Below are 12,930 nucleotides of genomic sequence, written 5' to 3' on the forward strand. Positions count from 1 at the left end.
GACCTCATGTGGCTGGAGTGTGTCAGCAGTTCCTGCAAGAGGAAGGCATTGATGCTATGGACTGGCCCGCCCGTTCCCCAGACCTGAATCCAATTGAGCACATCTGGGACATCATGTCTCGCTCCATCCACCAACGCCACGTTGCACCACAGACTGTCCAGGAGTTGGCGGATGCTTTAGTCCAGGTCTGGGAGATCCCTCAGGAGACCATCGCCATCTCATTAGGAGCATGCCCAGGCGTTGTAGGGAGGTCATACAGGCACGTGGAGGCCACACACACTACTGAGCCTCATTTTGACTTGTTTTAAGGACATTACATCAAAGTTGGATCAGCCTGTAGTGTGGTTTTCCATGTTAATTTTGAGTGTGACTCCAAATCCAGACCTCCATGGGTTGATCAATTGGATTTCCATTGATTATTTGTGTGATTTTGTTGTCAGCACATTCAACTAAGTAAAGAAAATAGTATTTAATAAGATTAATTATTTCATTCAGATCTAGGATGTGTTGTTTAAGTGTTCCCTTTATTTTTTTGAGCAGCACACACACACACACACTGGCAAGAACAAGTGTGTGAACCCTTTGGAATTACCTGGATTTCTGCATAAATTGGTCCTCAAATTTGATCTGATCTTCATCAAAGTCACGACAATAGACAAACAGTTTGCTTAAACTAATAGCACAAACAATTATACATTTTCATGTCTTTATTGAACACACCGTTTAAACATTCACAGTGTAGGGTGGAAAAAGTATGTGAACCCTTGGATTTAATAATTGGTTGACCCTCTTTTGGCAGCAATAACCTCAACCAAACGTCTGTAGATGCGGATTAGACCTGCACAACGGTTAGGAGGAATTTTGGACCATTCATCTTTACAAAACTGTTTCAGTTCAGCAGTATTGTTAGGATGTCTGGTGTGAACCGCTTGAGGTCATGCCACAGCATTTAATTATTATTTTTTTTTTAATCAGGTTGAGGTCAGGACTCTGACTGGGCCACTCCAGAAGGTGTATTTTCTTCTGTGGAAGCCATTCTGTTGATTTACTTCTGTGTTTTGGGTCGTTGTCCTGTTGCATCACCCAACTTCTGTTTAGCTTTAATTGGCGGACAGATAGCCTTACATTCTCCTGCAAAATGTCTGGTTAAACTTGGGAATTTATTTTTCCGTTGACGATAGCAAGCTGTCCAGGCCCTGGGGCTGCAGTTGGGATGAGGTTTTGATGTTGGTGTACTATGCCTTTCTTTCTCCACTCATAGGTTTCTGTGTTCCTTCCAAACAACTCAACTGTAGTTTCATCTGTCCACAGAATATTTAGCCAGTAGCGCTGTGGAACATCCAGGTGCACTTTTAAAAACTTCAGATGTGCAGCAGTGGGGTTTTTTGGACAGCAGTGGCTTCTTCCGTGGTGTCCTCCCATGAACACTATTCTTGTTTAGTGTTTCACGTACCGTAGACTCATCAACAGAGATGTTAGCACGTTCCAGAGATTTCTGTAAGTCTTTAGCTGACACTCTAGGATTCTTCTTAACCTCATTGAGCATTCTGCGCTGTGCTCTTGCAGTCGTCTTTGCAGGACGGCCACTCCTAGGCAGAGTAGCAACAGTGCTGAACTTTCTCCAGTCACAGACAATTTGTCTTACCGTGGACTGATGTAGATCAAGGCTTTTAGAGATACTTGTGTAACCCTTTCCAGCTTTATGCAAGTCAACAATTCCTAATCTTAGGTCTCTTTTGTTTGAGGCATGATTCACATCAGGCAATGATTCTTGTGAATAGCAAACTGAAATTTTGTGAGTGTTTTTTTTTTTATAGGGCAGGGCAGCTCTAACCAACATCTCCAATCTCGTCTCATTGACTGGACTCCAGCTTAGCTGACTCCTGACTCCAATTAGCTTTTGGAAAAGTAATTAGCCTAAGAGTTCACATACTTTTTCCAACCTACACTGTGAATGTTTAAATGATGTATTCAATATAGACAAGAAAAATACAATCATTTGTGTGTTATAAGTTTAAGCACACTGTGTTTGTCTATTGTTGTGACTAAGATGAAGATCAGATCAAATTGTATGACTAATTTATGCAGAAATCCAGGTAATTCCAAAGGGTTCACATTTTTTCTTGCCACTGTTCCTATATCTTATGCAGAGGTCATTGGGGTTATGTTGCAGGAGGACTTCAGGTTGTGGTCTTATCCTGAGTTGACAAAATAGAAAACACACAGCTTTTCGGGCAGAGTGGCAGCGAGGCGGTCGGCATTCTGTACTATAATGTCGTGCAGGAAGCGTGAATTGGCTTTCAGGTGCTCCATCTGCACCGTGGCTACTTGTGATGCTGGGATGACAGTGACCCCACTATATGTGCAACAACGATCCATCGTTGTCAACATGTCGTGACATACACTTACCACTAGGAGGCACTGTTGTGTTGATTATGTTGTACTGTAACGTTCAAAGGGCTTTGGATTGTGTCCTTTGCCGCTGTGCTGTCACAAAATACACCGAATACAACAGAATACTTATCAAATATGCCAATAAGATGCATTAAAAGAACGTCACCGATAGATTTGTCTCTTAGCGTGCTGAACGTTGCTGATACAGTCCAAATACTACTTGGCATTCTCGTCATACAAATACTGTCCTCTGACTCTAAGAATCTGCAAGACTACCTAGGAAAGACATAATGCACCAATTTACATTTCAATGTATTCATACTAGAGCGGCCCTGGTACAAGCGTCAAGGGTTGATCTTCTTCAAGTCATGCAGTTACATACCCAATCAGTTTATTTTGCGTTGCAAGAGGCTCTTCTTTACTGAATGTTTCCAAAGCCACTCTTCACTGCTTTTCGCTTACTTTATACTAAGTTAAATGGAACTACAGACTCGAGTTGTATTTTCCGCTATTGGCATTACGTCCATGTGCATTTTCAACTACGCATGCGTCAGTCTGTTTGTAGGCATTACTTATGGAGTATTTTCAAGAAACGAAATGTTTGTCTTTTGGTATAAGGGGAATCTAGAATTTTAGTTATTTCCCATGCAAATACTGGAATAATGCTATTGTTATCATAGTTCATAGCACCCTTATCATCACAACAACAACAAAAATCTTCTAAACTACGCTACCCAGAGTTCAAAACATGTTTTTGTAGTGCTGGGATCTCCCGGGCACACGCTGTAGTATTGGTAAAATACACGTTGCTGGCATATTATCACTGAAAAATGCATGTACTCAATGTTTTGATCTTAATTTTTTTCTTAAGAAAACATTTTTGTCTTGTTTTCCAGAACATCGCCCTCGCCTCCCGGAGGGTTATACCAAAGATATATGTGCTTATACGCTAGGTACTTTCAAAAGCAGAACGTTTCTCAAGTTGAAGATGTATTTTTTTTTTTTTGAGAAGATATAGAGTTAATTCATAGATGGATTGCGATACAAAATATTTGGTGTAATAAAAATACACGCATTTAGACGTTTCAACCACCCCTTTTTACTGGTTTCTTCCTATGGCTATATATTCGGTGCAATGCCTTATTCTGTCCGGTGCTGCTCTCGGTTGCTAAGGAGACGTGGTTGGCAGGTAAATTCGTCTTCATCATCGAGCTAGCTCGTTTTCAAAGCACAATCTGGGTTTGCTGCCAATAATTAACATAATTGTATTATATTGTTAGGTAAATGGCTTCAGGTACTTTGACAATTAAATATGTAAGCATGATATCATCGTTAGAAAGCTAGCAAACAGCTGAATGATAAACTGTATCCCATCTAGACAAACCCTTATGTCAGAATTGACCAGAATTGACTATTCGTAGCAGGTTAGGATAATTAATCTAACCGGTTTGGAGAATTGGGTTAAACTTAGGAGAGGGCTTAGGGTTAACTAAAATAAACCTTTGACGTCAATTTGACTAACTTGCACATCTAGCAGTAACCGTGAAGGACGGTCACTTCCACGGGCTGCTGCTTGTTCATGCTAGCTAGAGTTAGCTTGCTCGCTTAGCTACTGTTACCTGGATAGCTAGCTAGACATGCTTGTGGTGATACCAGTGACTGTATATGAAAGGTGTAAGCCAACACGGACAGCCTAGCTAGCTAACGTTAGTTTGTCACAGCTTTCAACCTGTGACGTTAATCATTGTCAGATGCCTTTTGCAGCAAGCATTAGTTGCTAGCGATGTATTTGGGGTAATGATGACCAACTTAACTAATTTGCTTGGAAGTTGCTTGTAAACTAGCTAACTCACCATATTGCTACTAATTATTCATAGCAAGCAACAATCCAATGTCATCACATTTGTTGTAGCTTTGGCTTGCCTAGTAGCCAGCTGACATTTACATTAGTAACCAACGTTAACTATAATCTAGCTAGATCAGAATATTGAGCACTGAGCTAACGTTACTGGAAGTCTCCGGTAAGAGTCGGTTTACCAAGCACTCTTATTTTTGATTTGAGACTTTCTTTTCTTTGATAACATCCCAATACAGTTGCCTGCTAGCTGGGTTGCCAGAACTTGATAGTGTTTTTAAACAGTAACGTTATATTAGTTAACTAAACTCTAAAGTTTAGTCAGTGAGTGGAACACGTGCCATTTAAACCGAACTTTGTAAATCGATTAAATGTCCACACACGTTTTAGTCAATGGCATTTGTAACTGCTTGGCAGGTTTGAAATCTCTTTTTTTTTATTTGTGATGGTTCACCTACAAACAAAGTCAGTTCTGTGAGATGACTAGTCTGCGTTTAGAGCATTTTATTGTGGGTAGCACTATCTTGCCACATAGCCCTAAGCACTTAAAGCAACAGTAACTCCCCATAGTTCCCAAAACCAGGAAGAGACCTTGCCCTTAGTCATCTACACTGAACAAAAATCTAAACTGCAACATTTAGTGTTGGTTTCATGAGCTGAAATAAATTATCCCTGAATTTTCATACGCACAAAGAACATATTTTTCTCCAATTTTGTGTACAAATCCCTGGGCATTTCTCCTTTTGCCAAGATAATCATCCACCTGACAGGTGTCATCAAGAAGCTGATTAAACAGCATGATAATTACAGGTTTACCTTGTACTGGGGAAATAAAAGGCCACTTTAAAATGTGCAGGTTTATTACACCACACAATGCCACGGATGTCTCAAGTTGAGTGAGTGCGCAATTGACATGCTGATGGCGCTGACCGACATGGCAGCTCAGCTTCTAGCTCCTAAGCAACTTTGCTTGTTAGATACTACTGCACCGTTGGAGCTAGTAACACAAGCATTTCACTACACCCACAATAACATCTGCTAAATATGTGTATGTGACCAATAACATTTGATTTTGACTGCAGGAATTTCCAGAGTTCTTGCCCGATTAATATTATATATACTTTCCCAGAATGTCTGTTAGACTTTATGTAGTAGGGTGTATATCGTCAGGATACGAGACTTTTGTAACAGGACATGCATGCTCAACAATACATTATGCATCATAATGAATTTCTGCTTTGCCACAATAAACATCAATAGGAGTTGGATGAAACAAAGTCAAACAAATACCTATATGCGGTAGATGACAAATCGTAACAATGTAATCATTATCAAAACAATTCGAACTCGTGATATAATACATTGTAACGCCAAGTTTTCCTTGCCAGAGATTTTAATGTTAATTTCATTATCATAAGCAGCCTCCGTCGTTTTAGAGAATTTGGCAGTAGGTCCAACCGGCCTTGTGTATGGCATTGTGCGGGGGCGAGCTGTTTTCTGATGTGAGCAGAGTGCCCCGTGGTGGTGGGGTTATGGTATGGGCAGGCATAAGCTATGGACGACGAACACAATTACACTTTATTGATGGCTATTTGAATGCACGGAGATACCGTGACGTGATCCTCAGGCCCATTGCTGTGCCATTCATCCGGCTACTTCACCTCATGTTTCGGCATGATAGTGCACGGCCCCATGTCGCAAAGATCTGTACATAATTCCCTGAAACTGAAAATGTCACTTCCATGGCCTGCATACTCACCATACATGTCACCCGTTGAGCATGTTTGGGATGCTCTGGATTGACATGTATGACCGCATGTTCCAGTTCCCGCCAATATCCAGCAATGTCGCACAGCCATCGAATAGGAGTGGGACCGCATTCCACAGGCCACAATCAACAACCTGATCAACTCTATGTGCTGCACGAGGCAAATGGTGTGCACACGAGATACTGACTGGTTTTCTGATCCACGCCCCTAATTTTGTTGTTGTGACCAATGGATGCAAATCTGTATTCCCAGCTGTGAAATCCATAGATTAGGGTGTCAATTAATTTCATTTGACATATTTCCTTATATGAACGGACTCAGTAAAATCTTTGAAATGGTTGCATGTTGTGTTTCTATATATTTTTTTCGGTATACATTGAGATGACTACATTGGAAAACAGAAGCTGTTAATCAAGTGCTAGTTTTATAGATGCCCTTCGATTTTGGTTTCATTGTGATCTAGATTTACAGAACAGTTCAAAGGTTGGAATGACTTGTCAAGCATGTATCTGGACCGGTCTTATTTGGTGTGGGACTGTATAGGCCTTAGCAGAGTCAGTTTGTCCCCATAGGGTGTGTCTCTAGTTACTGTTACATCTGTTTAAAAGCTGACCGACTCTGGTATTTGCGTGCAAAAAAAAATGCATGGTGTGGAATGTGTTAGTGAACTCCATGAACTGGCACCTTGTTTAACTCTGGTGCTTTGCTCCTTGTGTGCATATTGTTTGTTCTGTTTTCTGGTAATTTTAAGCGTCTTCTCGTCCTGTTGTCCACTTTCTCTTCCCCCTTTTTGTGTCTCTCACAGTGCAGGCATAGTGTGCCTTTGGCCCCACTCCCTCTCCATTTCCCACACTTCCTCCCCCTCTTTTCCACATTCTCCCTCCCCATTCCATTCTCCTCATAGCACTCTACAGTGGCACACTCTTATCACTCATTGTTGAAATGAACTCACTGAACTATAATGTTCTGTAGTAGGCTATTCTCCCAAAACTCTCCATCTGTGTTTGAATAATTTCCATCTCTGAGGCAGCAGATGGTTGGCTAGTCAGTTTCCTAGCCTGTGATATTGCCCAGCTCTGTTATCTGGGAGGTCTGCAGAACACACTCATTAGGCGTTCACTCTAACTCCTTCTTGGGGATTTCTCATCTCACCAAAACTGTGTAAACAGAGCTGCATGTTTTTACAGTGACCTGTGCCGATGAGTTTCGCAACCTCATTATTTGACCTCTTTTCAGAGGACTAAGTTAATAAGTAGACTAAGTAATGCCACAATGATTTATATTAGGTTTAAACACACTTTCCTGTGAGGACCCAAAGCACAGCCAAGAGATTAGAAGATGGGCAATAAATTGGGAAATCCTTTGGCTTGTTTTTCTGGGGAAATTGACTCATGCTCCAAATAATTCTCTATCTGATGCTATGGTTTTCCTGGTAAAATGAGTCGTGTGAAAAAGTGCGTTTACTACTCATTATTAAATGCTGTCCTTCAGTTGAGGTGAACAAGATGATTATGATCGTGTCTCAGTGAGGTTGGAAGGGTCTGTCTGGCCGGTTGAGGTGCGGAGGGGACGCCACATACCTCTCCAGGAGTCTGACGGCCTGACAAACACCCTTTCCTCCTCCCTTCCTCCTTGGCCTCCGCGAGCCGCCATGGTGACGCTCATCACAGAGCAACTCCGCAAACAGAATCTGGAGGAGCCCCCTTACCACAGGGCTTACTCTCTCAATGTGGTAAGCATGCCATGTGACACACAAGTTGTTGTATAGCACTTCTTCCATAAGGAATTACCTTTGCCATAATGGTTGCCTTAGTCATTTTAAATCCCCTCTTCATTGCTGTGTTTCAGTCATTGCCTGAAGTGGGTTCCAGCCCCACTGTGTGTTGGAGCGGGTATGGGTTGACTCCAGGTAAGGATCCATTTAATTCCTGAAGCTTTTTTTAATTTAAGGGCCTCATTCAAAGATCAGGTTCAATCATTAACTGGGGGAAGGGCCTACCTTGATTCCCAACTTTGGTTTATTTCACTTCCAGAGAGCAGTTGGTCTATGTTCCCATCCTCCAAGACCCACCTGCAGGATGCCTCCTCTGTCCTGTCCTCCCTGGACCCACTGGGAACACCTTTCCCTCTCCCCAGCACCTCTGTGAAAGACATGTCCCTGCAGAGAGCTCCTCCGCCGCCGCCTCCTCCCAAACGCCACTGTCGCTCCCTGTCTGTTCCTGAGGACCTGTCCCACTGCCGCAGCCCCTGGCGCCCCAGTGCCTCCAAGATATGGACCCCAGTCAAGCGCCGCTGCCACAGTGGAGGGGGTGTGGCCTGCATGGGTGCTGGCTCCTTGGTGGGTTCCGTACCCCTCCGAGGCCCCAGCTCCTCCCTCACCTCCTCTCTACACTCCTCCTCCAGCCCCACCTTCTTCAGCCTGGCCATGTCCCCTGACTCCCCTCTCCCCTGGGGCTGTCCCTGGGACAATAATGATCTGCCCAGGGGGGGCTGCACTGGCTTCTTCCCTGCCCCCTCATCCTGCTCCTCCTCCCCCGCCTCGCTGGGTTCCTGTCGGCCCTTGCTGCAACGCCGCTTCTCCCTGTCCCCTGTGCACATCCTGCCAGTCCGGCCCTCCCCCTCTCCTGGTCTAGTCCCACGCTACCCTTCGATGGAGCCCCCGGCCCCCTTTCCCTCCTCAGCCTGCAGTTCCCCGTCATCCTCGAGGCGCGACCTACCCCCCTGTCTCCCACGCTGCCACTCTCAGCCCTGTGACCTGCGTAAGCCCGGCCTGAAGAGACGCCATGACCCGGACACCCTGCCCTACTACGTCAGGCCTGGCCTGGACTTCAGCAAGATGACTCCGGTGAGCTTGATGAGATGTACAACAAAGGCCTATTCAGAAATGGAGTGGATCCAAAACAACACAAAATGCATAATTTTGGTAGAAACTGCTCATAGTTGTCCTTGAGGCAGAGAGAACTTTTGTCATTTGCTTGAGAGTAGCAGGGGGCCTAAAGCAGCCCCTCAGCTCTCCTGCTTCTCTCCCCACAGACCAGAGTGTTTGTGGGGAACTTGGGCTCATTAGCCAGGAGAAGTGGGGCCACTGGTTCTCTTACTCCCCCTCCTCCACCTCCCCTCATGAGCCAGAACTACTGCACTCACATTCCTGTCCCAGCCAGACCGGACTAGTCTGGATTTGGGTTCAGGGTGTGGCATTGTCGGTACTGTGCTGCCTGGCCATGGAACCTCATTGCCCTGACCATCCGTGTGTGTATTTTTGGGCTGACCCTTGCATTCCTGTGTGTCCAATCGTTGATATATGCCTGATCTCATCCACCAGCCGGCTCTGTCGAACCGTCTGGTTTCAACAGCGCCACAGAAAGGGACTTGAATGAAGTCTATGGCAGGAGTGGACGAAACAACCCATTTGAATGAGCTAAGGTCTCAGTCCACCATCTAGCGTAACCCTTTAGAACCTCCCCTTACATAGTGGACTTGGACGCGCAAGTGATTTAAACAAAGAAGTGAGTTTGTAAAATCTGAAAGTACACATCTTAGTAGTTTTCGTATACAAACTTTATATACCCGAATTACAAATCAATTGGCCTTTGCAAAAATATGGTCAATGTGATGGAAAATTTTTCTTTTGATTTGGTGATTTTTCAAAATTTTTCAGTCTTATCTCTAATACAGCTGTAGCAGGGTCCTTCCCTTGCCTGACTTTATTTGAAGCCACGCTCCTTTCAAGTCCCACTTTGTCGCAGTGTTACCAGGTTCTCTATATGCGGTAGCAATTGAGCCTGGGGGACGAGGTTAATGTGTCAATGCCCAACGTCTTGCCACTATGGACATCCACCACCCCAGCCATGTATATTTAACCACTGCTACGGACTTCCTGCTCTGGGGAGTGATGTCATCACTTTTTCGCACTGGCGTATTTATTTATTTTTTCTTCTCATTCCTGGTTGGTTTGTTTGCCCTTCTGGGGGTGTGACTGAAGCTGCTGGGTCTGCAGCTAGCTGGCGGTGTCTCCTTGTGTCATGTTTTAAGATGGTGGGTTGTGATTTATGAAATGGTTGCCTTTCTAGTGTAACAAGACCAAGGGAGAGCTCAGAGTTGGCTCTGACTGGTGTCTCGGAGCAGGATGAATGGGGGGCTCGTGGCCAGTACATGTACAGATACATTTACGTATGCTTTGCATAGACCGGTCTCATTTCTAAGGTGGATATTCTCACCACGGCTTGACAATAAAATAAATATGATAAAAAAATTCCCTTTGGACAAGTAGGACTTTAAAAAAATATATATAAGTTTTTAATTCTGTAACACCATTTTTACATTGTATGATGCAAGGAACCGCTTTATAAAATACTTTTTTGTTTGTTTTTGTCTACGGTTCAAAACCAACCAACCACTGCCAATTTAAAAAAGCGATGAGGCTGATGTAACTGATCAGACTGTTTTTAGTGTAACTTTTTTCCCATTGTATTATAAGCTCAACAATGTGCACATGGTTGTAGGCTTTTTGTCAATGTTCCAAAATGCAATTAGCGGGAAAACACTTCTCAAAGCACATCACATGCAAAAACGGTTTTATGTGACGGGACTGAAAATAATAATTCGGAATTAAGGGGAGCTCTAAAGCTGCATTAACTAGCATAGGTTACTAATATGGCTAGGATTATGCCTTTGGCTGCTGGACAATAAAATGTTGATTTGAAAACCAATAGAATTTGGAGGACAAGCATTACACTCATGGTGTTTTGAATAACCACAAACATACTAGAAGCTTTTGGCAAGTTCCTTAATTAGTAAGGCTCAATATTACTATTATTGTATTGTAAGAACAACTTTGACAAGCTCACTATTTAGAGAGTATGGCTAGTTGAGTTGCAGAAGGCCCTCCTGAAATACTTGCACACATCTGCCTTCATGGGTGTTATCTTATTAGATTCAGCTGAAGCTGAGTTGTGTGGATAAACTTGTTTTTCTGGGAAATGCTGAAGATATTGTGTTTTCTTTCTGTTCTGTGTGTAGATTCGCAGTGGGGAGCCCCTGGTGTGTGGAGCGGCTGTCTATAGGGGGCTAGAGCCTGTTCCAGGGGACTTCAGAGGAGCCTTCTCCCCTGCAGACCTGGGAAGAACCAGCATTGGACCGCTGAGTGAAAGTGAGGAAGAGGAAAACATAAATATGGGTTCGCAAGAGGCCGGGCAGCAGAGTGTGTTTGAGAGAGACTGCACAGAACTGGACTTGAACCTCATTGAGGAGAATTGAAAGTTTCTTGGTGTTCCGTGTGTGATTGACAGCATTCATCATATTCACATTACACCCCGGCCGAGCCCACGGGAACCTTCTGCCTTCAAAGGGGCCACATTAGGGGCCCTTCATATCACTGGCTGACTATAGATTAATAAGGATCAATTTTACCATTAGTGTAATGCTAGAGCAACTTTGACAAGCTCACAATATAAAGAATTTCAGGACAACGATGTTGTTCTGCCTGTCATACTCTGTGGGTAAATGTGTATACCCAGAAACACAATGGAGATGGCTAAGACATAATGATTTTTGAATGTACATACTGTAATAGCCGCTTTCTAATAATCCGGGTAGTAACGCGCTACCACTACTACAATTATAAAAATGATAATGCAGTTTGCTTGCGATGGACACTCCTGTCGGCAGGATACATTCCCGAACTTATGGTCAGTTGAGTTGCCGAAGGCCCTCTGAAAATCCTTCACACATCGTCTTTCATGGGTGTAGGCCGAACGCTCTCTGACATGTTTGATTTGGCCCAGTGGAATACCCACACACCTGTAAAGGGAATCAAGGAGGGACCCATGTGCTTTCCTCATAGCTGGCAAATGTATATTTTGCTGCTTCTGTTTCCCTTACTACTTAAACAATGCATTAATTTGTTCTCTACCATTGGCTGAATTAAATATTGTACATTAATCATGTACAAAGCAGGTGTTTCTGCTTTAATGGTTTTTGTTCATAACATCCAGATGTTTTCTTCTTGGTCTCCCATAGAAATGGAGCCTATATAGTCTGTCCATTCTGATTCAGTTCCACACTAATGAACAGATCACACTTGCACTGTAATAGGATTTGAATAATTGACTCGACACTGCAGTTGGATCCTTTAGGGCACAATGTAATGTACTGTATAGCGGTCACCTGTGGAAACAATTTTGTGTGAGTGGATGACTGTGTTTAGACAGGCAGCTCAATTCTGATTTTTATTTTTTCAAATAGTTTTTGACCAATCAGATATTTTCGCGTCAATCTTTTTCAGAGCTGATCTGATTGGTCAAAATACCAATTAGTGAAAAAAATATCAGAATTTTGCTGCCTGTCCAAACGCAGCATTAGCGTGTGAGAAGAAACCAGTAGAGATGCAGAGGATTGGTGGCCTTTCGAGAGATTATTTTTATTGTATGTTTTCAGATGGAAATGTCTATTTACACTTTGTGTACAAATAAAGTTTATTAGAATAATTTTGCAAAAAAATCACCTTTGTCTGGTTTCTTTCAATCAGCAATGTTTTTAAGATGGTGTGTATTTGCATATTTATAGGCGTCAAATGGGATCACCTAGGAAGACCGGTTTCTTTATGTAGCATGTTTGAGTCGAAGATTGTCAACATGAAAACATCCACCTGAGAATGGTGCATCAGTGTACTAGTCTAAACTCAAGTAAATTCTTGAAACATGCATAGGGCACATGATTGACTATAGTGACATCTGGTGGTCACTCTTATCTAAACGTTCTAAAGATTGGCCAGATTGAGAAACATAACAGATGTATTTTATTCGAGTAGGACCTGTGGGTGGGGGGGCATGTTTGTTTGAAGGTAAAATACAAACAATATGATACATTGCTCTATAGTCATTAACTTAGGGCAGTGACCCTGTTAAAAACAGA

The 12,930-nt window shown here is 43.1% G+C and overlaps 1 protein-coding gene across 3 annotated transcripts; it reads left to right on the top strand.

Moving 5' to 3' along the window:
- The first annotated feature begins 3,246 nt into the window (after nucleotides 1-3,246).
- Nucleotides 3,247-12,519, top strand: LOC106611938 (protein FAM53C). Of its 3 annotated transcripts, none has more exons than XM_014212627.2 (5): nucleotides 3,247-3,583; nucleotides 7,545-7,750; nucleotides 7,867-7,927; nucleotides 8,052-8,863; nucleotides 11,038-12,519. In XM_014212627.2, exons 2-5 carry the CDS (start codon nucleotides 7,670-7,672, stop codon nucleotides 11,272-11,274), a joined length of 1,191 nt encoding a protein of 396 aa, XP_014068102.1. In that variant the 5' UTR covers nucleotides 3,247-3,583; nucleotides 7,545-7,669; the 3' UTR covers nucleotides 11,275-12,519. The 3 variants fall into 3 exon arrangements, with proteins under 3 accessions (XP_014068102.1, XP_014068099.1, XP_014068100.1); XM_014212624.2 differs by having other exon boundaries at nucleotides 3,249-3,583; nucleotides 7,510-7,750; XM_014212625.2 differs by lacking the exon at nucleotides 3,247-3,583 and having other exon boundaries at nucleotides 3,608-7,750.
- The last annotated feature ends 411 nt before the right edge of the window (nucleotides 12,520-12,930 follow it).

This window comes from Salmo salar, chromosome ssa09, assembly GCF_905237065.1.
Source record: "Salmo salar chromosome ssa09, Ssal_v3.1, whole genome shotgun sequence".
Taxonomy (NCBI): domain Eukaryota; kingdom Metazoa; phylum Chordata; class Actinopteri; order Salmoniformes; family Salmonidae; genus Salmo; species Salmo salar.

What these genes read in the sequence shown, in the direction of transcription:
- LOC106611938 (XM_014212627.2), top strand. Translation starts at nt 7,670, where the DNA reads ATGGTGACGCTCATCACAGAGCAACTCCGCAAACAGAATCTGGAGGAG. An exon ending in GGGCTTACTCTCTCAATGTG is followed by an intron (nt 7,751 to 7,866) that starts GTAAGCATGCCA and finishes GCTGTGTTTCAG; the next exon opens with TCATTGCCTGAAGTGGGTTC. An exon ending in ACTTCAGCAAGATGACTCCG is followed by an intron (nt 8,864 to 11,037) that starts GTGAGCTTGATG and finishes TTCTGTGTGTAG; the next exon opens with ATTCGCAGTGGGGAGCCCCT.